The sequence below is a fragment of the Heterodontus francisci genome, chromosome 10 (genome assembly GCF_036365525.1).
Source record: "Heterodontus francisci isolate sHetFra1 chromosome 10, sHetFra1.hap1, whole genome shotgun sequence".
In the NCBI taxonomy this organism is placed as follows: Eukaryota; Metazoa; Chordata; class Chondrichthyes; order Heterodontiformes; family Heterodontidae; genus Heterodontus; species Heterodontus francisci.
Window position 1 is genome coordinate 85,427,708 of NC_090380.1, and position 22,572 is coordinate 85,450,279.

The 22,572-nt window shown below is 44.7% G+C and overlaps 1 protein-coding gene across 1 annotated transcript in view; it reads right to left on the bottom strand.

The window, feature by feature from the left end:
- Window positions 1-1,342: 1,342 nt before the first annotated feature.
- Window positions 1,343-22,572, bottom strand: part of LOC137374187 (NXPE family member 3-like) — a 38,359-nt gene continuing 17,129 nt past the window's right edge. The window contains exons 4-5 of the mRNA XM_068039974.1: window positions 20,696-20,905; window positions 1,343-1,896 (exon numbers count right to left, since the gene is read on the bottom strand). Of these exons, the coding sequence (XP_067896075.1) occupies window positions 1,343-1,896; window positions 20,696-20,905 (764 nt within the window). The remainder of the gene's footprint in view (window positions 1,897-20,695; window positions 20,906-22,572) is intronic.

Below are 22,572 nucleotides of genomic sequence, written 5' to 3' on the forward strand. Positions count from 1 at the left end.
TGCATGGCATTACTCATTCTCCTTTTCCTCCTCCTCTGAAGAAGAAGATCTGTTGTGCTTGGCACTTGCTCCTGCTGAAGCTCCAAACCTTGCTGCTGTGGAATGTTGTGCAAAGTGCAGCACACCACAGCCATTCTGGAGACCCTGGCTGGTGTGTATCGATGGGCACCTCTAGACCTTTTGAAATACCTGAAATACATCTTCAGCATTCTGATTCCTTGCTAAATGATACATCTCATTATCATATCCATTTCACTGTAGTTCTCATGGGCCTCAATGGTTGTGTTCCTCAAGGGGTGTCATCAGTCATGTTTTAAGTTTCCAAGCAATCAGCAGGAATGTCTGCTTCAAGATGTAAAGAGATGAAGGAGGGTGGACTGGCACAAGATAAGGGCATCATGCCAGCTGCCTGGGAATCTTGCACACACCGACATGAACACTTTTCTGTGCTTGTACACCAGCTGTGCATCGATAGATTTGAAGGCCTAATGATTCACAAACACTCCTGGGTGATCAGGGAAAGGCCACATGCGGACAGTTAATGACATCCTGCATCTGTGGGAAGGCGACCAGAGCCACACACCCTAGTGCCCGCTCATTCTGAATAACATCATCAGTGGCAAAGGGTACACAATTGCGTTCCAAGGCAACCACATCATCAATCAATTGTGTGATGTATTTGTGAGTGGCTAACTGAGAAATCTTGCAAATGGCGGCAACTATTCACTGGAAGGAGCCTGAAACAAAGAGGTTCAGAGTGGTGGTGACTTTGACAGATCCTGGTAAAGCATGGCCACCAGTTCCAGTTGGCAGCAGGTCCTCTTCCAGAAAACTGCAAAAGTCTGCCATGATCTGACACATGACCCTGAGCCTCATGTGACACTGGAATTCAGACATGTCCAGGAAGCTGATCCTCTGTCTGTACACTCTGTGTTGCGGATATTACCTTCTGTGAACTGCACCTCTCTGCTCATCCCCTCTCTCATATGAAGCAGCAGGTTTGTGAGGAGAGGGCTGCTGCTGCTGCTGCTGTAGGGGAGGAGGGGTGGGGGGGGAGAAGGTGGGGGAAACCTGCACACAACCTAACGCGCTGCAGTTAAAGGCACAAGTAGGCAGAATCGAGCCAGCTTTCCGGCACGCTGTCAGTTTCGGAGGTTTTCACCCCCTACCCGCTCCCAAACCCAATCGCTCTTGAAAATTAAAACTCCCTTCATGATATCTATGTTTAAAAATTCACATCAATTCTAATCAGTTAACACAAGCCAAAGAGTTCTGATAACATTATTTAAATTTTGAATCACGTTATAATCAAAACCTGGTTGGAACAAATGTAATACGGCATTTATCTCTTTTCAGAAGGACACACATATGAAAGAAACACATCAACTTCATTCTTTACAATGACTTGCTTGGGGTGTATATCATGTGGCAGGTAATGTGCTAATGTCATTTCCCAGGCATCAACAAATGCCACATTGATGCCAGTGAACATCTTTCTCATCACTAAATCAAACTGATAGGAGTACCAGTCACTGTGGTAGAGACTATAATGTTGTGTAAGAGCCCGGACATTGGCAGTCTTTATTACAACCACTGTATCTGGATTCCTGCCGAGCAACTGTACAATTGACCTCCGGATGTTCTGTAGTCTCCGGATATACACTTCTACTGAATAGGTGGTTACATGGGCCCAGAAGGTGATACCTATAACTGTGTCTTTTCCTCCTTTAATTTCATCCAGTGCATTTGAAATGTACTTCAGGTGCTGACTCGAAAGAACGTTCAACTGGACTGGAGGGCCATGAGCATGATATTCCACCAAGATGTTATTTTCCAAATCCACAGCAAGGTGAGGGCCCGTATTTGAAGGATTTCCAAGATTAAACATTTTGGGACCTAGAACAGAAATGTTAACATTATTTAACATACTAAGCCACAATATTACTGATGTTAAACAGATATGAAACTGGGAGGGTACATTATTTCAAACTGCAGAACACTAAATGAAGCCACAAATTTACCAGCATGCTAGTGTAATAGCTGAACTAAGAGACATAAATCATACAGTGGAGTCTTGTAGTAAGCACAGACTGACAAACTGGCAAATAAGAGTACACCTTTTATATCATATTAGTTTTCTTCCATATATTTTGTAAGCTGCGTGGATGACACAAGGAGGTGCAAAGAGTTCTCGACAGGTTAAGTGAGTGTGCAACAAGGGGGAAGATGGAGTATAATGTACGGAAGTGTGAGATTATTCACTTAGGCAATAAGAATAGAAAAGCAGAATATTTTTAAAAGGTGTGAAACTTTTAAATCTTCATGTTCACAAAGAGTTGGGTGTTCTCATAAAAAGCACAGAAAATTAGCACACAGGTACAGCAAGCAATAAGGAAGGCAAATTGCATGTTGACCTTAATTGCAAGGAGACTGGAGAACAAGACGGTCTGGTGAGACCACACCTGGAGTCAGCAGTCGGCAAATTGTCCATACACAGACACCTGTGTCCGTGGTAAAATTTCTGAGGTTCATGACTGGTATTTTCAGGGATGAGAAATTTCCCATTGACTTTTTCTTTCCAAACAAGTCTGACTTTGAAAAAAATTCACAGCCATCAGTTTCACAGGCTGCTGACAGGAGCAGGAACAGCAGTTTCCGAACTCCGGACACGTTCGGGGTTTTCTGACGGGTTCCACCCTTTACAAAAAAAAGCTCGCTGAAAAATCCTGGATGTGTTTGCTTCAAGATACCTTAAAACAATTGCATGAAGCTCACATGGGCATTGAAAAGTCTAGATGGACTTGCATGTGAGACAGTTTATTGACCAGAATCAATGGTGACGTAGGACAAGCAGTGAGGCTGTGCGATGCGTACCAAGAGCACCAACCGAGCCACTACAGAGAACCACTTCATCCTCTTGATGTTCCATCACATCCATGGTCAAGAATAGCCACTGACCGACTTACTGTCAAAGGTGATGATTTTCTACTCATCAGTGACTTCTTCTCCAAGTTTCCTATCATTCACCAATTGAAGGATACATCAAGCGCATTGGTAGCACATACAAGGAGCATAATCTTTAGTCTCTTTGGTTCCCTGGACCATATTGGATAACAGTCCACAGTGCATTAGTAAGTCATTTCAAGACGTGTGCAAAATGGATTTAAATCATGTTACATTACCCTAGGTCCAATGGCCTGGCAGAAAGTATGGAGTGTACAGTAAAGTAATTAATTCTGAAATGCAGAGAAACTAATCACAATCTCCAGGTAGCAATGTTGCATTTACGAACTCTAGATATAGGATTACCCACCCCAGTAGGGATCATGATCAGCAGGTAAGTCATGACAACTCTTCCAAGTCATCGCTTGACAAGATCATCATCAATCCAAGCTCTTGGAGAAATAGGAAAAAAATGAAAATCACACATGAAAAGTGTGCAGGTGTGGAATTACCTCCTCTCTCTCTTGGCATTTCTTCACGGACAAAGATTTTTGGAAGGTTGTAGTCATCGGTTGCAGGCTCGCTTGTGGCTAGTCAGGCCTATCTATGAGTGGCAGATTCTCCCACAGCAGGTACAAGAGAAGGTGTAGTTGCTGCTCGGGGCAATTGGATCTATCCTTCTCCTCCTTTTCTCTTTCATGCTGGTTCTTCGCTCAGTCACAAAGGTGTCTGTAGCCCTCCTGATGTAGCATCACAATCTATGGCCTGTGCTTCCCACTGGCGATGGTCGATGGGAGGGACTTCTTCAGGGAGTCCTTGAAACATTTGCATGCGGCCCCTCTGTTACTTTTACCTGCGGTCAGCTCTCCATACAACACGATCTTGGGCAGGTGACTGTCGTCCATCCGGCAACGAGACCCGCCCAATGCAGATGGCTTTGAAGGATGGTGGCCTCAATGCTAGTGATCGTGGCTGTTTCCAGGACTTCAATGTTTGAGATGCTGTCCTGCCAGTGGATCTTGAGGATGCTGCGGAGGCAGCGCTGGTGGAAGTGCTCGAGAAGGCGTACATGACAGCGGTATAAGGACCCAGGATTCGGCGCCATACAGAAGGGTGGTGAGGACTATGGCTTTGTACACTTTGAGTTTAGTCTGTGCTCTGAGGTTGTGGTTGCTCCACACACGTTTGTAGAGTCTGCCGAATGTACTGTTTGCTTTTGAGAGCCTATTGTCCACTTCCTTGTCTATGGTTGCATCAAACGTGATGATGCTCCCCAAATAAGTAAATTGTTTGATGGCATTCAGCTTGGTTCCCTCGATGACAATGCTTGGTGGTCTATATTCTTCTTGGGGTGCAGGCTGTTGCAGGACTTCAGTTTTCTTTAAACTAATTTTTAGTCCGAAGAGTTGTGCCGCCTTGGAAAAAGGTGTTGTTATACGTTGCAGGTCTGACTGACTGTGAGCCAGGACTGATCGGCGAAAATAAGTTCACAGATGAGTATGATTTGTGTCTTTGTGTGAGCCTGAAGATGCCTGAGGTTGAAAAGGCCTCCCTCAGTCTGGAAGCATATGTAAACTCCCTCCTTAAGGTCGTCCATTACCTGTTGCAGCATCATGCTAAAAAAGATGGTGAATAGGGTCGGGCCAGCACACATCCCTGCTTCACGCCATTGGAGATACAGAAGGGACGAGAGAGGTCACTGTTTTGGTTGACTTGCCCGTACTGATTTTCCTGAAACTGCTTCACCATGGCCTGGAACCTGGGTGGGCATCCAGGATTTTCAAGGATTTTCCAAAGTTCATCTCTGCTCACAGTGTTGAATGCCTTGGTGAGGTTACAAAAGTGATGTACAAGCCTTTGTTTTGCTCACAACACATTTTTTGTAATTTTCTGAGTGCAAATACCATGTTTGTGGTGTTTCTGTTTGCTCTGAAACCACACAGGCTCTCTGGGAGGTTTTTTTCTGCAATGGTAAGCACAATCCTGTTCAGAAGTATTCTAGCCAGGATCTTCCCAGCAAGAGAAAGGAGAGTGATCCCACAGTAGTTGGAGCAATCTGATTTTTCTCCTTTGTTTTTGTACAAGGTGTTGATAACGGCATCACGAAGATCCATGGAATCCTGCCCTGTTCCCAGGAGGCCGTGAAAAACTCATGGAGTTTGGTGTATAGGGCAGAGCCACCTTGCTTCAAGGCTTCGGGTGGAATTCCATCGGCTCCGGGAGCTTTGTTGTTCTTCATCGGGTTGATGGCGGTCACAGTTTCCTCCAGAGTTGGGCTCTCATCCAGTTCTTCTTTGGCAGGCTGTCATTGAATGTGATTGATGGCAGTATCATGCACTTCACTTGGCACTGAAGAGAGTTTCAAAGTGCTTAAACCAGCGATCCAGGACTGACTCCTAGTCGGTGTGTAGGGTTTTGCCATTGGTGCTCCTCAGGGGGTTTGGACAAAAGGTCAGAGTGATCCATCTTCAAGAAAAGACATGGTTCCCTGCAGAAGTGTCAAAAATTTGCAACAAGCCACAGTCATGTGATGTTGAGAAGGAACAGATGTCAGCTGAGAGAGTTATCTAACAACATCATGCCTGACACTCCTGTAGCATTGAGAACATGTTCACATTCAAGTACTAAGAATGGAATCAAGAAAAATCACACGTACAATGCTCAAATACAAGATGATAGTCAGTCCAAACCTACGAGTCAAGAGAAATGAGTTGACAATTCCAGATCTCAGCAAAGTTTCACAGTTACAAGATCAGGTTGAGTCAGCAGACCATTGTATGTTTCAGAGATACTTGATTAATGAACTTGAGAGTTAAAAAATATTTCCATTTGAGGAAGGGGGGTTGCTGTGATATTGATTTAATTGAGTATTAGTTAACATACTGTTGAATATGTAAATAGTTCAGTATACATCATCACAGGAAGTGATGTAAGCCAACATGTGTAAAAGCAGTCGGAGCAGTGTTAGTCAACAGTAAGTACTGTAAGTCTGCTATTTTGTAATAAAGAACCCTTCATTCAACCTACTATTCAGCTTCAAATTTTTTGGTACATTTGTGTTGAGAAATCAATAACTCACGTCATGCTGGAGAATGCCCGCTATCCTGGCAGCAGTCATAATTCATTAATCCTACATCAGTTTGTTGTTCCTGCAAGATTGAAAAACCACATCAAACAGGAATGTGGCTGATCAGCGACAGGGCTGTCCACTGTACACCTGGCTGATGACTCCTCTCTGCAACCCCACCTCACGTGGCCAGCACTCATAAATTAAAAGCAATGTTGCAATGAGGAATGTCATTGAGCAGACCACTGACATGCTGAAGCAAATGTTCTGCTGCCCTCCACTCCCTGCCAGAGCAGGTTTCAGATTTGTGGTTATCTGTTGCATCAGCCACAAACTGGCCATCATGAGGCCGCAGCATTTGCCATCATGGGATCAACAAGCACCTCTTGAGGCGGAGAAAGAGGAGGAGGAGGAAAAAGGGAGGAGGCAGCCAGCACATCCATATTCTGGATGGACTGTCCATGATCACATCATCAGACTCCAGTTTCCCCGAATAACACTCCGGAACCCCATTGTTCAACAGTTCCCCACCTTACCATCATTCTACTTTTTAATTCCTTTTGTAGCTCCCTAACCTCTGCTGCAGGACCTCATCCCTCTTTCTACCTATCATTGGTAAAAAAATATGGACCATATCTTCTGGCTATTCACCTCTCCTCTCAGAATACTTTACAGATGCTCAGTGACATCCTTGATCCTGACACCAGGGAGGCAGTAAACTATCCTGGAGTCATATTGCACTGCAGAAATGCCTGTCTGCTCCCCTAGGAGCTGCTGGCCACTATTGCTTTCCTGATATTCCTCCTTCCCCAACTGCATATCTGAGCCAGCCATGGTACTATGGATATGGCTCTGGTTATTTTCCCCTGAGGAACCGCCGCCTTCACCCATATTCAGAAATGAATACCAGTTAGAGAGCAAGATGCACTCAAGTCATGCCTTCCCTCTCTGCCTGCACACAATTAAGCTGTGGTGTGACCACTTCCAGAAACATTCTATCCACGTGGTTTTCAGCCTCATGGATGTAGTGCAGTTACACCATCTCCTGCTCAAACTCTGAAACCCGGAGCTAGAGCTCCTCCAGTTAATGACAATTCCTGCACATGTGGTTGTCCAAGACATGAGAAGTGCCCTGGAGTTCTCACAAGGAATAGGGTATGCATTCCATGGGACTGAAGTATCCTGCCATCCCTCTATTCATTTGTCTATGAACTAACTAAACAGAAATAAACTTAAGGTTAAAAAACAAAGTAATTCATGACAACGCTACGTCATCGCTCACGTCATCAGGATGCGCCGCGGTACGCACATGCGCAGACGGTCTCATGCCCCCTGCGCATGCGCTGCGGTCCGGCTTGCCAGGACCGCTTTGCGCATGCGCAGATGACGCGGTACGCACATGCGCACACGGTCTCCTCATCTCTGTGCATGCGCTGCGGTCCGACTTGCCTTAGCCTCTGCGCATGCGTCAAAGCTTTGGCGCGACTTTTTGAAAGTGGAAGGAGGAGAGGTTTCGTCGGGCATTTTCTCGCATTTTATTTATTTGTTTTGGAGACTTGCTTCATTTTTATTTGACGCAGGAGATTGTTCCAAGGTAAGTTGCTCTGCCTTTGTAAGTTGCTCTGAAAACATTTCCATTGTCTGGGCCACCGCATGTTCTCCAGCCCCTGTTGTGAGTTGCTCTGAAAACATTTCCATTGTCTGGGCCACCGCATGTTCTCCAGCCCCTGTTGTGAGTTGCTCTGAAAACATTTCCATTGTCTGGGCCACCGCATGTTCTCCAGCCCCTGTTGTGAGTTGCTCTGAAAACATTTCCATTGTCTGGGCCACCGCATGTTCTCCAGCCCCTGTTGTGAGTTGCTGTGTGCAGGCAGTACATGTGCTGCAACTTACCGTCTTAACGGTCACTTTCGTTTTTGTAACGTTTTAATGGAGTGCATTCTGTATTTCTTATCTCATCTCATGTTTCCCGTGTGGTCCCTTAATAGCCTTCCTGAACTTCAAACTTCGGTCATGGCAACGTCAGTAGATTCCACAGACCAGTTCCTTGCCACCTTCACAACCCAGGAGTTCGAGAGTTATGACGACTTCAGCAGTAAACTTGAGATGTTTCAACAGGTAGCATGGTCTGCAGGCACATCCTGTGATGTGCCTTGTTATGTTTCACTATGTTAACAATGCTATTTAAATGCGCTTTGCTGTTGTGCTTACAGGCAACGGGGAGTCTATTTAAAAAAGTGAGCACCCATACGCTTGAGAGGGAAAACAAGAGACGGCGAGTCGAAATTCCCATCCGCTTTAAGTATGCCTCAGTGAGGCTGTGCTGTGTACACTATGGGCAGCCACGCATCCGTTCCACTGGAGTGAGACCGAATCAGAGGTAGGTGCTGCGGTCACTACATTTCCACTTGTGTAGCTTGTCAGTCCTGTAAAGCTGTTCCTTGATGTGCATTGAACCAAGATTAGATTTGCAGTATCAATACATCTCGTCAGTGAGATCCTGTGCCCACAAAGCCACGCGCATACCGCCCCCGTGTCTACGGACTGCCTTTGTTGTGATTTCCTGGATAGACCAATGGCTGGGCGACCACCTCAGCGCAACCTCCTCTGGACTGCGAAACAGGTGCGCACCAGATGTTGGGACCTTGTCATGGTGCATATGTAAACTGCTGCCAGCAACACACCTGGGGATGGCTGCCGTTTTCGTGAGGGCATGAGGCACGTGGGGCGTGCTCATTGAATGTCTGTGTTATTTTTCAGGTATCTCGCCCTGGGCTGTGAGGTCTTCATCAGTGTGAAATTCAATACGACCAAGAACAAACTGTGTGTCAGCTCCTACCATCTTGTGCATACCGGTCATGTTTTGCATCCAGAATGTTTACGCTTCTATACAAGGAGACGACAACTGAACCACGATGAAAGGCAGAAGGTAGAAGAGTTGGTCAAGCTGCAGGCTGGGAACAAACAGCTGAAGGATTTATTTCAGCTCCCACTCTCCCTGCTTTGCCATAGTAAGTGATATAACTCCTTGGGAGGAGGGATGTAACCAGAAGGTGTGAATGAGTGGTCATTTCAGCCACATTCTCTCCAGCATTCATTGGATGTTCAGTGTACGTGTTTGACTTGACCCTCACATATTCGACTGAATCACAGAATTACAGAATTGTTACAGTGCAGAAGGAGGCCATTCGGCCTATCGTGTCTGCACTGGCTCTCCGAAAGAGCAATCTTCTCAGTTCCATTCCCCTGCTTTCTCCCCATAACTCTGCACATTCTTCCTTTTCATATAACAGTCTAATTCCCTTTTGAATGCTTCAATTGAACCTGTCTCCACCACACTCTCAGGCAGTGCATTCCAGATCTTAACCACTCGCTGCGTAAAAAATCTTTTCCTCATGTCACTTTTGCTTCTTTTTACCCATTACTTTAAATCTGTGCCCTCTCGTTCTTTATCCTTTCACAAGTGGGAACAGTTTCTCTCTATCTACTCTGTCCAGACACCTCATGATTTTGAATACCTCTATCAAATCACCTCTCAGCCTTCTCTTTTCCAAGGAAAACAGTCCTAACTTCTCCAATCTTTCTTCATAACTAAAGTTCCTCATCCCTTAAACCATTCTCATGAATCTTTTCTGTACTCTCTCCAATGCCCTCATGTCTTTCCTAAAGCACAGTGCCTAGAACTGAACACAATACTCCAGCTGAGGGTGAACTAGTGTCTTATACAAGTTCAACATAACTTCCTTGCTCTTGTACTCAACTCTGTACCCCTATTAATAAAGCCCAGGATACTGTATGCTTTATTAACCACTCTCTCAGCCTGCCACCTTCAATGACTTATGCACACACACATCCAGATCCCTCTGCTCTTGCACCCACTTTAGAATTGTAACCTTTATTTTATATTGTCTCTCCATGTTCTTCCTACCGAAATGAATCACTTCACATTTCCCTGCATTGAACTTCATCTGCCACCTGTCTGCCCATTCCACCAACTTGTCTATGCCCTTTTGGAGTTCTACACTATCCTCCTCACAGTTCACAATGTTTCCAAGTTTTGTATCATCTGCAAACTTTGAAATTTTGCCCTGTTCGCCAAGGTCTAGGTCATGAATACATATCAGGAAAAGAAGGGTCCCAACATTGACCCTGAGGAACTCCACTGCAAACCTTCCCCCAGCCTGAAAAACATCCATTAACCACTACTATTTGTTTCCTGCCACTCAGCCAATTCCATATTCGTGTTGCTACTGTCCCTTTTATTACATGAACTATAAGTTTGCTCACAAGTCTGTTGTGCGGCACTGTATCAAATGCCTTTTGAAAGTCCATGTACACTACATCAACAGCATTGCCCTCATCAGCCCTCTCTGTTACCTCCTCAAAAAACTCCAGCAAGCTAGTTAAATATGATTTTCCCTCAAGAAATCCATGCTGGCTTTCCTTAATTAACCCGCATTTTGTCCAAGTGACTATTAATTTTGTTCCGAATTATTGTTTCTGGAAGTTTTCCCACCACCCACCGAAGTTAAACTGACTGGCCTGTAGCTGCTGGGTTTATCTTAACTGCAACTGATGTTTGCTAGGATTTGTTCCCAGATTCCCTTCCATTATTCATCTGTTATGTAGTGACCCTGATCTGATTTCCATTTCTCCTTTTAGACTTTCTGTGGTTCCTGTCATTGTGGAGGTGATTGCATTGTTCAGGGTAGGTGAGTATCTTGGTGGTTGAGAATGAGTAAAATGCCTAAAGACTGAAATCAGCTGATTATGGACCAGCTATTTCTATCTTAAGATGTTTGACTGGCAGTCAAGGCAAGTGAGCAGAATTCTATGTATATGTTTACAAATATGTGCAATTCTTTCATTCACCAGCAATGTAAACAGTTAGTATAACTATGGTTGCCCACTTCTACACTGTTCGTAATCCTCCTTATTTTACATCACTTGGTGCAGTAGAACTATTTAAAAGTCTGATACTTTTTCCACCTCCAAAATATTCATTTACAACATCTGAATTTGTTTTTAAAATATTAAACACAATTAACTCATTTTTCCTATTAATGACACACAAACTATAATCTTCCTCCATTTTATTCAGTTATCAGATATTTGGTCATTTATAGGGCATTTCACCACCATCCATTTCACCCTACCACGACTATCCTGTGCTCAGTAGCATAATCTAGATATTAGCTCACAGGAAAGAAAAGTTAAACTATCACAGCTTGGTAAACTATTCAAAAAATCCCTGATTTTAATTCTGTGTGAAAGGATTTTGGGTGGCTAGGTAGCAAGATGAGTTTGGAAATTCACCCGCTGCTGCAGAAATGAGGCCCAGGCTATTTTAAACCTTGAGCCTCATTTAAACCTCGCCAGCTGACTTACCACATGTGGGAAGCAGCAGAAAATTACACAGATTGAGGATGCCTGCCGACACAAGGTCACTGGCAGGATGATCTGCTGGGTTCTCAATTTCATGAAAGGAAGTCAAGGGAGGAGGGAGCAGGAATCTGGGGAAGGGAAGGCCTAGGTAATCTTGTGGAGCTTGGAGGAGAAATTATGCTTCTCTTGGTTCCATAAAAAGAAAGATATGTTTTTTGCTTCTTTTCCTTCCCATTGCTCAGTGGTAGCATTCTCCTTTCTGAGCCAGAAAGTCATAGGTTCAGAGGCTTGAGCACATAATCCAGGCGGACAATCCAGTGCAATACCTAAGGAGTGCTGCACTGTCAGAGGAGCCATCTTTCAGGTGAACTGGAAGCAGAAAATTCCTTGCCACAATTTTAACAGGGAATCTGCTTCTGTCACCTATACAGTGGCCTGTAGTTTCAAAGCAGCCTATCAAAGAGGGAAAACTAATGCAAGTGTCAATAAAAAACTTGATTTTTACTAGAATCTCAAATTTTGTTTCGATTATTATTTCCGTCTATAACAAATTGCATCAAAATGGTCTCAATTCACAACTGAATACTGTTGTGATTCATACTTTATAACATAATACAAGAACTATGGGGCTGATTTTAAACTTCCTGCCCTGCAAGAACAGTGCATGTAAAGGGCTAAAATCATCCGAGTCCACTTTCCAATTCAAGGTTACATCATTCCTGCCCAGTGACATTATATATTAACAACTTTGAAGTTGGCTGAGGCTCCCGCTGCAGGCAGACAGGGGCCGGATTTAAATCTTAAGGTCACAGCCTGATGATGTCATTGGGTCGTAATGGCATTTTAACGTCTGCATTTGGGAAGCCTGCAAAGGCTCAACCCCGACTCCTCAATCATGGCGGGAGTCCATGGAGTGGTCAGAAGGGGCCAAGGTAGATTTGAAAAAACAATCTTTATGTGTAATCCTGCTAGGCGCAGGAGTTAAATATTACGTGATTACATGATGCACCAAAATAGTTTGATCAGACTGCTATGTGAAAATCATTCCCAGTGTCAAAAATATACATGCTTGTCTCAGCTACACTTTAAATCATTCTCCAGAGGGAATTCACATTGTCAGAATAGCCCTGAGCAGATAGACTAGATAAACAACTTATTCATAGTCAATGGGCAGAAAACCCAGCCCTTGATTAGATTAGAGATACAGCACTGAAACAGGCCCTTCGGCCCACCGAGTCTGTGCCGAACATCAACCACCCATTTATACTAATCCTACACTAATCCCATATTCCCAACAAACATCCCCACCTGTCCCTATATTTCCCTACCACCTACCTATACTGGTGACAATTTATAATGGCCAATTTACCTGTCAACCTGCAAGTCTTTTGGCTTGTGGGAGGAAACCGGAGCACCCGGAGAAAACCCACGCAGACACAGGGAGAACCTGCAAACTCCACACAGGCAGTACCCAGAATCGAACCCGGGTCCCTGGAGCTGTGAGGCTGCGGTGCTAACCACTGTGCCACTGTGCCGCCCTGATTGTGCCCTATGGATAAAAAGGGATTTTCTCTACTGGCGTACAGTCATTTACTACAACTACAAAAGCAAAAACAGCAGTTGCTGGAAATCTGAAATTCTGAATGACAAACAGAAAATGTTGGAAATACTCGGCAGGTCAGGCAGCATCTGTGGAGAGACAGCTAATGTTTCAGGTCAATGATCTTTCAAAAGAACTGGAAAAAGTTAGAGATGTAATAAGCTTTAAGAATGTACAGAGGCAGAGGAAGGGGAAAGGGAGGAAAGAACAATAGGCAAGGTCTGTAATAGGGTAGAACACAGGAGAAATGAAATGATTAAAGGGATGATGGTGGAAGACAAAAGGGAATGGTAATTTTTTTTAAGTTCATTCATGGGATGTGGGCGTCACTGGCCAGGCCAGCATTTATTGCCCATCCCTAGTTGCTCCTGAGAAGGTGGTGGTGAGTTGACTTCTTGAACCACTGCAGTCCATGAGAGGTAGGTATACCAACTCTCACTGCTTTATCCCAGCTCTCACTCTCTCTGCTTTATCCCAGCTCCCATTTTTCCTGCTTTATCCCAACTCCCACTCCCACTGTTTTATCCCAGCTCCTGCTCTCACTCAGATGGAGGAAGAGTGTGGAATATTGAATGGGATAAACATAGTGAGCAAGGAAATATTAAGGTTTTTATCATCCTTGAAAGTGGATCAATCACCAGGCCCAGATGAAATGTATACCAGAATACTAAGGGAAGGAATGAAAGTAATGGTGGAAGTACTGACCATCATTTTCCAATCCTCCCTGGCTACAGACCTGGTGCTGAATGATTGCTCATGTTGTTCGGTTGCTTAAAAAGGAAGGAAGGGATAGCCCAAGAAATTACAGGCCAGTCAGCCTGACCTTAATGGTGGACAAATTATTGGAAAGAAGTCTGACAAATGGTATAAATTGTCATTTTTAGAGGCACGGATTAATCAAGGACAGTCAGTCCTTGTTAAGGGAAGCCATGTCTGATGAATTTGACAGAATTTTTTGTGGAAGTAACAAGCATCAAGGGAGCACATTTGATGTAGTATACATGGATTTTTGCAAGATTTGTGGCAAAGTCCCACATGACAGACTGGTCAGAAAATGAAAAGCTCACAGGGTTCAAAGGAAAGTGGCATGTTGAATTCAAAATTGGCTCAGTGGCAGGAAGCAAAGGGTTATGAGTGATGGGCGTTTCTGTGACTAGAAGGCTGTTTCCAGTGGGGTTCGACAGGGTTCAGTACAAGGTCCCTTGCTGTTTGTGGTATTTATGTCAATGATTTAGACTTAAACATGGGAGCATAATTAATGAAATTTGCAAATTATATGAAAATTGGCCATGTGGTTGATGGAGGGTGAAAAATGAGGATGGTGTTTTATTGGTCATGTCACTGGACTAGTAATCCAGAGGCCCAGGCTAATGCCCTGGGGACACAGGTTCAGCTTCCATTGTGGCAGCTGGGGAATTTAAATTCAATTAATTAATAAAGATCTAGAATTGAAAGCTAGTCTCAGTAATGGTGCCTTGAAACTATCATGGATTGTCAAAAAACTCATCTGGTTCACTGATGTCCTTTAGGGAAGGAAATCTGCAATCCATACCTGGTTTAGCCTACAGGTGATTACAGATCAACAGCAATGTGATTGATGCTTAACTGCCCTCTGAAATGGCCTAGCAAACCACTCAGTTGTCGAGGGCAATTAGGGATGGACAACAAATGCTGACCTCGCCATCAGCACTCACATCCCATGAAAGAATCCCATGAGAACGAAAGGGCACAGATTTAAAGTAATGGGTAAGAGAAACAATAGCGACTTGAGGAAAAACATTTTCAGACAGTGAGTGGTTAAGGTCTGGAATGCGCTGCCTGAGAGTGTGGTGGGGGTAGGTTCAATTGAAGTATTTAAAAAGGAATTCGACTGTTACATGAAAAGGAAGAATGTGCATGGTTACAGGGGGAAGGTGGGGGAATGGCACTAGGTGAATTAATCTTTCAGAGAGTTGGTGCAGACATGATGGGCCAAATGGCCTCCTTCTGTATTGTAACAAATCTGTGATTCTGTGAAAAGTTGCAGACTGCAAGAAGGTATCAATGGGCTGATGAAGTGGGCCGAAAAGTGGCAAACGGAATTAAATCCAGGGAAGTGTGAACTAATGCATTTAGGGAGGGCAAACAAAGCAAAGGACTACACAATAAATGACTGGATTCTGAAAACTGTTGAGAAACAGATTTTATGTCCACAGATCCCTGAAGGTAGCAGGACAGGTAGATCAGGTGATTGAGAAGCCAAATGGGATACTTTCCTTCATTGCCTCAGGCCTAGCGTATAATAGCAGGAAGGTTATGCTAGAACTGTATAAAATACTAGTTAGGCTACAGCTAGAGTACTGCAAACAGTTCTGGTCATCACTTATAGGGAGGAAGTGATCACACTAGGGAGAGTACAGAAGAGATTCTTCACAGGGATGTTGCCAAGAAAGGAAAATTTTAGCTATGAGGAAAGATTGGATAGGCTGGCTTTGTTTTCTTTGGACCAGAGGTGGCTAAGGGTAGAGATGTATAATTGAGATGTATAAAATTCTGAGGGGCCTAGATAGACTGGATAGGAAGAATCTATTTCCATTAGCAGAGAGGTCAACAACCATAGATTTAAAGTAATTGGTGGAAGGATTAGAGGGGATTTGAGGAGAATCTTTTCACCCAGTGAGTAGTGGGATATGGAACTCACTGCTTGAAAAGGTGATAGAGGCAGAAAATCTGATTGGACTGAAAAGCAATTGGCTATGCATTTGAGGTGCCATAACCTACAGGGCTGTGGGCCAAGAGCTGGAAGGTAGGTTTAGACTGGATTACTCTTGTTTGGCCAGCACAAAATGATAGGCTGAATGGCCTCCTTCCATGCTATAAATCTTTCTATGTTTCTGGCCTGTTGGTCACATTCCTGAAATAAAACCTACCACAAAACAACCATTCCATACCAACTTTATCCAAAAACACATGCAATTCTCCATACAATACTCAACTAATCACCCTTGTGCATTCCCTTAGTGCCTGTGCCTGCCCTGCTTCCACACAGTGCATGCCCAGTGTTTACAGCATGGCTGGTGAAAGCCTGCTGGCTTTCAGTGGGGGAGACTGCAAATGACCTTACAGGACGCCCTCAAGGGCATTAAGTAGCTCTGAGCCTTGAGGGCTCAGCTTCAGACTGCATCACCTTGGCATGGTCAGCAGTCATCTGGGCTGGCTGGCTGACAAGCAACAGCAAGGGCACTGGCGAAATGGCAGTGCTGGTAACATAAATGCTGTCATCCTGAGAGAGGACAGCAGGTTTGCTCTCCACAGAGCTACTGTCACTCCTTCAGGGTGGTGCCTCAGCAATCCTAGTAATCTGCTGGAGCATAGATTGCTGGGTTCCTGTGAGACCCTGCAAGCCCCTTTGAGCATTGTTATCCACAGCCATGATGGCAGCAATCTGAGACTGCATGGCAACAAGAGATTTCATGACGTCTGTTTGAGCTTCCACTACAACGCTCAGGTGTTGCATTGCTTCTGCTTTTGCTGCAATGGAAGCTGAGACATCAGCCATCAGACACTGCAATATGGTTGGCCCTGCAAATATTCTCATGGAATTGTCCACCACTTCCATGTTGGAAAAGGTGGGCTCCTAGCTCTGTATGAAAGCCTGTGCCAAGTTGAAATTGAACTCTTCCATGCTCCTTGTCGGTAACAATAGGCTCTATGACAGGCCTGCCAATATGCCAAGCATTCCTGGGTGCTTGTCCATCAGCCTTTTTCTAAACGTTATCCTATCGTGACCCTCATCTCATCTGCAGCAGAACTCATATGTGACCTCGACCTCTGGGGAGCTGGCAGTCACATGATTCTTTAACCCTAGCCTGACTGCAGCCTATTTATAGCCGGTGACTCACCATGTGCAGGTCCCACCTCTAAGCTACCCTCTAAAATACATACAGTGCCAGGATCTGAGCTAGTGCCTGTCAATTTCTGATTGAGAGATGGTGGGCTGAGTTTTAAAGGACCATTGAAGGCAGGACCGGAGGCGAGAGTGACATAAAATAGGGACGGAAGATATTGCTTCCACATTTTACTGTTGGTGGCCAACATGGAGGATGGACTTCGCACATCCACATGGCAGGAAGGCGATTGAGGTGCTTAAGACCCCAATGAAACAGCAATTTTATTCACTGGGTGTGATTTCACTAATGGTGCATGGGAACCATGGGCTTCAGAGACTCACTTGGTAAAAGAAGGTGATAAGGAGGTGGGAGCTCAGTGCTGGCTTCATTGGGAAGCCATCGGGTAAGGAAGAATCGCATAGCAGGGAGGATGGAGGAAGGAGGGCATTGGGAATCACTGCAGGGGAGACATACCAGGGTGCTATTGGGGCTGTGCTACCTTATCAGAGGTGACATGTGAAGGAAAGGGGAGGAGGTTGTTTGCTCTGAAGCTTTGCACCCGGGGAGAGGCAACCTGTTCCACTTGCATTTGCACTTAGGGATTCCACTTGCTCAATTCTGTGACCACCGCAAACAGATCCTGCAGGTCTGTGCATGCTTCCTGGGAAGCACCCACGACACCTACATATTTCAGCAGTTCCAGGTGCCAGAACGTTTCCGTCCCCACTATACACCTATAGGGATGTATCTTTGGAGACAAGGCCTGAGGACATGGCTACTGATGCCTCTGAGGTACCCATGCACAGATGCAGAGGAGATTCAGCAGGTCATTGGTATACTCACAATAAGATTCAGGTGTCTAGATCGATCCAGTGGGGCCCTTCAGGATGCCCCAGTGAGGGTCTCGTGTATTGTGGTGGTTTGCTGTGTACTGCACAACCGGGCATAATAGAAGGGGGATATCCAGTGAGGATATTGTAGAGCGTGATGCCTCCTCCAATAATGAGGATGGGGAGGACAATGCTGCCCAGGCAATCTCAGATGAGAGCACCTAGGGAAAGCAGGAAAGGCACCATGAGATATGTGCCAGTGAGCCACGGGATGCCCTTATGCATTTATGTTTCCTATGACCCTTAGCACTTTCTGGAACCACACCAATAAAGTGTTACCTTTAAGCAGCCCTGTTGTCACCTCCTTCCTTCTGCACTGCTGTGCCCAGGTGCACTTCACACAGTGACAAGACTAAAGCATTGAGTATTCAGGGCCTGATTCTGCACTTCCAGCCCCTTGGGATGAAGGGTTTAAATGAAATCCCAAAGAGCATCAATAACGAGAAGGAGATGTAGTGAGATTCCGTGTGATACTAAACACAACCCTATCCATTTGGAATGTAAATTCACCTGTGAACCCCAAAGTGCATTTAAGCGCTCTTCTGAAATCTTTTCCGGGTGCTCCTACGTAGTGCTCCCCCTGCGCTGTCAGCTGATTCGGAAGCAGGCTGCTGACCTTGTTGTCCTGTGGCTTGGGATGACCTTCGCGACTGTCCTCTGGTTGCCTGAGGCTTGGTGGGCTCTGGCACACTGAGGGCCTCCTGTTATCGTGGATGATGGAGACACTGTCATCACTGGCAGAGAGGTTTTGGAGCTACTGCCCCTGAGAGAAGCCTCCAGATGCAGTTCCTCCCTATTTATAAGGCACACTTGTACCTCTCTGCTGAGCTGAGAGGGCGTGGACCTGGTGAGACTCCAGGTGCCTTGCCCCATCTCGCCTTGCCACTGCTGCATCAAGCTCATGGACAATGCGAAGGTTCGCAGATCTGTGCTCATCTCCAGTAGCCACTGATTGGTCTGCTAGATCTGGTTGTCCAGGAGAGTTGCCAATTTCTCAATGAAGCTAGACATGCACCCATCAGAGACCAGCACCAAAGGCCTGGATGGACTCTTTCATCATCTACACTTGTGTACGCAAAGCCTCTGGCATCTCTGCCAGATGTTGCCTTACCTCCCACTGCAGCTGCAGCATTTCCCATGCAGCCATTGACACCAGAGGCACGTCATCAGCCTGGGGATCATCATGGGCCTGGCCTCCCACAGTCCTCCCACTGTCAGTGTCCTCGGTTGTCACAGCCTCTGTCAGCTGCATGGACGTGTCTGAGTTGTGATCACCAGGTTGTGTGCCTGAATCTAACCGCAAGCAGATACTCACTGATGTGAGAGTATCTGCGCTGGTGGAGGATGTGGGGGAATGATGTGACAGTGCACCTTCTGACACTTCCCCCCACCCCCCACTCCTCCTCAGAGGTGATTGACTGTCCCCCAGTCTCTCCAGTTCTTTGTTCTTGTTCATCTTGAACTGCATTAGAGAACAGAGACATTGAAGGGTTAAGGTCTGCCCATCGCGACATTCCAACCACCCCTACTGTGCAGCTCCATTGATGTAGTGGTGAACAGATGAGCAACATGGTTCGTTTGCAGCAGATAGACACTTCTGCCCCTGGAGATGCTCACTCATTGTCTTGGGTAGGAACCCTGTCTGACCATCAAATATGGAGCGGCCGCCTTGCTGCCCTGCCAGTTCCATCGCCACCTTCTTTGTTGGGCGTTAGACATGGAGATATACAGTGAGACATCCTGCGTGACAATTGCTACTCTGATCAGATAATTTCTCACTGTATATTGCGCAAAGCTATGAACGGGCCTCAGGCCACCATTTTTGGCCCTGAAAAGTGAGCAGTTGACCTCAAATTACCCTGGAAGGGTAATGTATCCCAAAAATTTGAGCAACAGGTGAAGCTAGCTGTTTTCCGCTGCTACTATGCAGAAACAGCACGTGTGGTGTTTGCCACGAACAGGATGCTGCCGTCGAGCCAAAAAGACATCCTGCCTATCGCACAAATGAGTAATGTGATATATGAATTTCAATGCCAGTGTGATGCTAGGTATATAGGCTGTACGTTTCAAAGACTGGTAGATCGTATCAAACAACATGTCCCTTCTGCTGTTCGCAACAGGCAAGGTACCAACCGTACTCAACCAGCCCGTTCTTGCAAAACTGAAAGCACAGTGTCCAACATTAGATGTGATTCTGAGATTAGATAACATTTGCTAAATAATCCTCAGTGTGCTAAGAATTACGCTGACAACCAATTTAAGATTGCCAGTATGATTTGCAGTGTGGTTCATTTGCACGCATTAGAAGCTGCACATATTTAATACAGAGGGCCCTGTTCTTTGCAGACAGAAAGAACATGTTCACACATTGCACCTGTTTCAGCTGAACAAAATAAGTGACAGCCATTCGCTGGTTCATTCTTTAGGGCAATGCCTTGACCAATTAGAGTCAAGCTGATTGGTTTAAAATTCAAACAGAGCTTGGCAGTTAACTGCCAGTCACCGTAAACTGGTGCATTCTCCATGGCAATGCCTCTACTAATCAGATTTCACTTGCCAACCATTCAGCACTATCTTCTCATACAGTATAAAGTCATTGTTTTCCCTTACATTGGTATTCTTGCAGATTGTCCTGACGAGTTCAAGACGAAAAGCTTCAACAACATGTCTCTATTTTCTGCAACACTCAATTAGTTATTTTTACAAATCATGAGATGTTTCTCATCAGTAATCTTTTAATTACTGTCCTTTGTTTAAATTCTTACTTGAGCCAATTATAAAAGCATAATTGACCAATTGCAAGTGTTAAATATGCATTTAATGGATGATCCATGCTACTTGCAAGGTAATAAAGATAGGTAGATATATACATACATAGATACATACATAGACAGACAGATTTATACAAAGGTAGAGAAATGCACAGAATAACTAAACCAACCTGGCACAACGTTAGTCAAATATGCAAACCATTGACGTATAGTGGAATCTCCAAACAGATAAACTTTTTTTTGCCGAAGACAATCTGTAATTTTTGCAGGAGTGTCAAAGCGGCGAATATTGCAAGTCTTTGGCATCCACTGGTCCTTATAATAAAAGCCAGATGGTGATACCAAAGGCTTTCCCCGGAAACATTCTCCGAGAGCTACAGCTGAAAATAAAAAGAAACAAGATGCAGGAATCATGATGGACTATACCTTAGGTTATCAATACATTTTCAATTAGTTAATCCTAGTTTCCATGGCAATGACAAATCCAAGCAGGACCATTTGCTGTTGCCGTAGAAAGTATACATATACAATGAGAAAAATTATCCAAGCAGTTTTCTGAACAATGTTGTGTCAATGGTTAAATGCAGCTCCTGGTGTGTCACTGTGCTATCTAGGTAAGGAGATCCCACTTTTAATCCTTGTACTGTATTAGCTGGTATCAGCTAGGTTGTAGTGGTGCTGCTACATAGGACTTTATGTGGAACATGTAGTCATGTCCCATTAAGTACAGCCTCTTCTATACATGGCTATCAACTAGACTGTTTAACTCCAGAAAAGATGAAGGAAATGAGAAATAAAAGTAGCACCTTACCCCTGATTCCTAACTGCTGGCTTCTTTGGAATAGTTTCCAGTCTAAGTTCCTTGCACTGCCCCTGGTAATAGAGACCAGGCAAGATGCTGCATACCTGTTATCCTTACTACAGTATATAGAGAATAGAAACTACTTCTGTGATATCTCACAGAAATATGATTATGTATGCACTCCAAAACCCAGGAATGACCATTTTGCATCTATTTTGAGTAACCACACCTGTCTTTTAGAGCCAATGTTGTGTTCTGCATTCTGAATGCACCTAGTCATATCTGAATAGCCAAAACAGCAACGGATTCCAAGTGTTCAGCAAAATACCCAACTGAAGTTGCAGTACATTTTTCTCTGCCATGTAGCTCCTTTCCACAGCTACAGTGGGACTGTTGGCAGTAACCTGGGTGTTGTCCTGCTGATGTCCCGCATTCCCGTTCCCTAGGAACAGATTCCTTGGGGATGATTTTCATTTTCAGCAGTGGTTGAAAACAGGTGGTAGTGGATCAGCCGCCCATTACACACCATTGGTTTATAAACTGAATGTATTTAGCAAGGGCGGGGCGGAGGAATTGAGCAAAGTAGGAGATCAACACTGTTGCTTTTTCTTCATCAAACAGAAAGATTCCTGATTTTGTTTCAAAGGACACACACTGGAAGCAGATATACAGACAAGACATGAATTATAGCAAATGCTGCATTGGTGTCCTTGAAATGCTTTTTTATCCAGAGGTTGGCACCAAGTTTATCAATCAGCAACACCAATCCTCTATTTACTGCAGCAGGATTTCAGCAGATGCACAAGGCGATTGTCCTCAATGTAGCCAACAGCATTATATATTTGTGAAACTTGTCATTATGAATAATAAGAGGATGTAGATGTTCATCTTGTCAAATTACTTCATTCCTGCGAAGATCCCCACTTGAACTTACAACTTTGGCGGGAGTGTAAAAAGGCCGGTAGTGGATTGGCCACCAGTTATATTCCCCATCCAATTTTCCTTTCTATTGCAGTCAGCAGTTGGAATTCATTGCTGCTGTTTCTATAGAGATCTGCGAAGGTGAAGTCAATGGAAGGGAAGCTCAGGCTAGTCGTATATTGGACAGCTGATCTGTTACCACTCATTTTACATACCCACTGATGTTGGAGCAAAAGTTCAGTTGTTCCAAATCTAAACACACAGAGTGAAATGTCATATCTCAGAATGTATAAAGGAAAAAGGGGATTCTGTTTTAAATCATAT